The sequence below is a fragment of the Phacochoerus africanus genome, chromosome X (genome assembly GCF_016906955.1).
Source record: "Phacochoerus africanus isolate WHEZ1 chromosome X, ROS_Pafr_v1, whole genome shotgun sequence".
Classification (NCBI taxonomy): Eukaryota; Metazoa; Chordata; class Mammalia; order Artiodactyla; family Suidae; genus Phacochoerus; species Phacochoerus africanus.
Window position 1 is genome coordinate 60,555,272 of NC_062560.1, and position 4,714 is coordinate 60,559,985.

At 51.1% G+C, this 4,714-nt stretch overlaps 1 protein-coding gene across 1 annotated transcript; it reads right to left on the reverse strand.

Annotated features, from left to right (window-relative positions):
- Positions 1-1,637: 1,637 nt before the first annotated feature.
- On the reverse strand, positions 1,638-2,822 carry P2RY4 (pyrimidinergic receptor P2Y4). The gene has a single exon (XM_047765597.1). It carries the CDS (start codon positions 2,784-2,786, stop codon positions 1,689-1,691), a length of 1,098 nt encoding a protein of 365 aa, XP_047621553.1. The 5' UTR covers positions 2,787-2,822; the 3' UTR covers positions 1,638-1,688.
- Between the last annotated feature and the right edge of the window lie 1,892 nt (positions 2,823-4,714).

The following is a 4,714-nucleotide window of genomic DNA, read 5'->3' on the forward strand; positions in this document are numbered from 1 at the left end:
GGGATTTCAATAGACTGGATAAACGGAGGAGGCTGGGTCAATTGCAATGAAGAGAACAGCCTTATTGGGTGAAGCTGGTGGGTAGAAAAGGTGATAGCCAAGGAGGCTGTGGTCATAGGAATAAAAGGGAGCGAGAGGCGATGAGGAGCAGGGTATGTGACAGTCTAGGCTGAGGCCATGTGACTGGGAGACTAGTAAGTGGAAGGGCCAGTTCATTTACTCTTAGCAAAAGGGGTCTTGGATATCTAGAGAGGAAGAGGGAGCAATTAAATGAATGCAAAGGGGGACTCAGAGGTATTGAAGTCATTTTTCCCCTGCAGACCGGCCCTAACCTTACTCTTCAGAGAGACCCCTTAGAAGCCAGTAGACAAGTAAGGGATCAAAGATAGGTCAGCAAGGGTGGGGAAAAGGAGAGGAAGGCTGGAGATTCGGGAGACACATGGGTTGGAAGGCAATATTAGAGGGGGTGCCTGGAAGTGTAAGCCTCCCCTTCTCACAAATGCCTGCCCAGAAACTCTTACTTCCCAGGCTTGTAAGTTCCATACCCCAGCTCACTCCTGGAAGCTTGTTAGCACTAAGATGGTGCTTGAGGGGAATGACTGGAAAAGAAACTCCGAGGGGAGCTGTCCTAATCCCAGAGCCCTTCTCTGGCCTAAAAGTCCTAAAGCCTGATCTGAAAAAGCTGGTGATAGATTTATCATTTATCTAGGGCAGAAGCTAGAGAAAGGGGAGAGACCAGTGAAGAGCCAGCTCTGGGCCTCAGTCCCTGTCACCACCCAAATTTCTGCACAAACCTGCTCTACCCCTTGGTGCTGGAGTTTACCCCATAGACAGGAGAGCTCCTCCCTTATGTTCTGAGCCATCCACACTTCCTTTCATCAAGTACAGGAGACTGTCAAATGTGTTCTCAGTAAACATCATAAAGAAGTGCCAGTCCCATTCCTGTTCCAAAGGCCATTATCAGCTTGGGTCCTGCCCCCTGAGGCTCCTCAAGGTCCCACCCCCAGGGGAAGACTCCCTCTCTACCTCATAGCTACACACTATGCCTCCAGCTGCACATGGGGACTCTGGCATGCAGGCTTTCTGGGACTGTGCCCAAGTTTAGCACCTTGGTAGGCAAGACCATCCTGTCTTCCAGGGGAAACCAGGAAGTGGGTGTGGGCGCTACATATGTTCCAGCCCAGGCATCTCTGATATGCTGGGGCCCCCACTTCCTGATTCTGGTAATCATCGTCCGATAAGTCAGGCCAATCCTGAGATTACCCCAGCTTCTCCACCCCTCCAGTTGAACACTCTGATCTGGCTGAAGGAATGCAAGCTATACAAAGATATGGGCGAAAGGGCGGGAGAAGGAGGACTGGGGAAGATTTCCGGCAGCCTGGTAGGACCAAGAAACAGAACCAATGACCCCAGGAAGGGGACAGAAACTAAGAGAAAGAACTAGAGGGAAAAGAGTGGCTGCTACTGCCTTTGGCTAAAAAGGAGAGGGTAACTGAATGGTTTAGGAGGGATGGGGTCCCACCTAAATTGCAGGGTGGTTTCTTTGGCTCCCCCTAAATCTCAGGGTGAGGAAGGCCTCTCTCCAGAGCCTGGAAAAGAGGAGGAAGCAGCCAGATCAGGTGTCACTCTTAGGTCCCCTCTCCTCTGCCTTGCACTCACCCCTTTCTCTCACTTCCCAGCTTCCAGTGTTATAATCTATCTGCCCTGGGGGTAGGGCACCTGCCATCCTGGGAGGCAGCTGTCCACCTGCAGCTGCTGTCCTCAGGCAGGGACACGAGTGCCAGGGAGGAGGCAGCTGTGGGGGGCCGGGGCCCCCCTCTCCCGCAGAGTTGTCGGAGCTGACGTCGATACTTGTCCCCAGTAAGCAAATAGAGCACAGGATCCAGGCAGCTATTGGCACTGGCCAGAGGTCGAGTCACTTTGTAGACCACGTTGACAATGTTCAGCACCCAGCAGTCAGCTTCCAACAGCCTCGCCAAGTAATAAATGGTGCGGGTGATGTGGAAAGGCACGAAGCAGATGGCAAAAACAGTCAGCACCACAGCAATGGTGCGCAGAGAGCGCACCCGGGTAGATGACTGGGCGGCCCCTGGCAAGGGCCGATACAGGCGCCGGGCCATGAGCCCATAGCAGACAAGAGTAACCACGCAGGGCACACCAAAGAGCAGCCCCATGACTGCCGAGCTGAAGTGCACATAGTGGTCAAACTCCTCAGGCCGGGTGGTGTCGTGGCACAAGATGGTGTCCCCCTTGGTGCTGGTGGTGACAAAGAACAGGTTGGGCACGAGGCAGCCAGCTACAACCAACCAAACTGCCAGGCAGAGAAGGCTGGCAATGCGCGGGCGACCCCAGCGTAGCGCCCGCAGTGGGTGGCAGATGCCCAGGTAGCGGTGTACGCTGATACAGGTGAGGAAAAGGACGCTGCAGTAAAGGTTCCAATAGAAGAGAAAGCGGATGAACTTGCAGAGCCCAGTGCCAAAGGGCCAGTGGTTGCGGGCTGCGTAATAGTAGACAAGGGTGGGCAGCGACAGAACGTACAAAGTGTCTGACAAGGCTAAGTGGAACATGTAGATGGCCGTCGCGTCCCAGGGTCGGAGGCGAAAGAGGAAGAGCCAGATGGTCGGGCCATTGAGGCCTAGGCCCAGCACAAAGACAACGGCATAGCTCACGGGCAGCAGGATGAACTTGAACTCCTCATTAAACCGGCAGTCCGGCTCCACCTCACTATCCTCAGGATCTGAATGGGGGCCTAAGGTAGTGAACAGCGAGGACTCCGTACTGGTCATGGTCCCCCTAGAGGTGGAAAGGGCAGAAGTGAGGGTAGCTGGGTTTCCCTGGTCCCCCAGCCCTGACCTGGGGCAAAAAAAGCAGAGAATGGGGAGGGAGATGGTTGAAGCATGGGGCGAGGGGAGCTGAGAGGATGCATCCAGGGGTAGTGCAGGCCATCCTCGCCCCTGCCAGAGTTCCCTCAGTCCAGCCTGGGGAGTGGTGGGCAGCAGGCAGTGCTGGGTCTCAGGAGGGCAGTCAATGGGTTTGGGTTGTTCTTCTGCAGCTGACTCTGTCCTTTAGAGCTTGGCTAGCTGAAGGGGGTCAAGGTCTACCAGAACTATCCAATGTGGAAAGATGCCCAGACCCAAACTGTCTCTTAGATCATCACAACGGCTGGGTCCCTGGGAAGAGGGCATCTCTCCACACGGTGACGTCTCTCCCCTGGTCCCAGGGCCTCCATACTGCAGTGATCTCTGATGCCTTCCCCCAGCCTGGGCCAACCCAGGAAACTCATCACCACCCTGACCCAAGAAACTTGGCACGTCTCCTACCTGGTCCCCTTGAAGCTGAGCCCAGCTGACTCTGTCACCCTTCCCCTTGGCAGCCAGAGGGCATATCCAAGGGGGCGGGGCTGGAGGTGGGGCCTGTACCTCCACCGTGCTGGGAGATTGTCAGAGCTAGAAAGGCCTATCAAGATTATCTAGTCCCACCCACTCACTGCACAGATTGGGAAACTGGGGCCCAGTGAGATTACTATTTAACAGCTTCTAAATGACAGTAGGAGAGAGTACACAGGGAACGTCCAAGTTGACAGATGAGGAGCCAGGCCACTGGAGATAACTAAAACTGCAGGAAGAGCATAGAAATACGTGTTAGCAGAAACACAGGGAATGAACGTTAACACGGCAAGCGCAACATAACACATTGAAAGAGTTTAGAAAACCTAAACTATTGATATAAATCTTAGCTCCACGTGCATATAATTTTAAGAAATATGCATATAGCACTTACTATGTACAAGGCACTGTTCTAAGTGCCTTATATTAATAAGGCATTTATTTGTATGAATGGCCCCACAGGTTCTCTATAAAGTGGTATCATTATTGCCTCTACTTCACTGATGAGGAAACTAAGGCATAAGAGAATTTAAGTATTTTGCTAATTAGTGGTAGAGTCAAGATTTGAACCCAGGCAGACCGGCCTTTGAACAAGGCTCTAGCATCTATGGACTTAACTGCTATGTTTAGAGGCCTCTCTAAGCCACTGGCCATAACCCAGGAAAGGATAAGCAAGTATTTTCTGAAAGCCTACTATGTGCTTGGTCCAGTTCTAGGCACTGGTAGTTCACTGGTAGGCACTGGTGGTTCTGTTAGTAAATCAAGCAGACAAAAATTCCTACTTTAATGGAGCTTACATACTAGTGGGAGGGAAAAGAAAAGAAAATTACAAGTAAAATATATAGATTGTGATCACTGTTACGGAGAAAAATAAAGAGAACAGAGAGGGTTTCTGTTTTAAATATTAGAGTGACTTTTAAATAAAGACCGGATGGTTGTGAGGAAGAGGATCTGTAGAGATGAGGCCAGAGAGTTTGGCATGAACCAGATCATGAAGGTCCTTGGAAGCCATTTTGAGGACATCTTAGCTGTTACTTTCGGTGACCAGGAAGCCATTGACAGTACAGAAGAGTCAGGATTAGATTCACATTTTATTTTTATTTTTTATTTTTTATTTTTTTATTTATTCTTTCCGCTGTACGGCATGGGGACCAAGTTACACTTACATGAATACATTTTTTTTCCTCCCTTTGTTCTGTTGCGATATAAGTATCTAGACATAGTTCTCAAAGCTACACAGCAGGATCTCATTGTAAATCCATTCCAAGAGCAATAGTTTGCACCCGATAACCCCATGCTCCCAATCCCTCCCACTCCCTCCCTCTCCC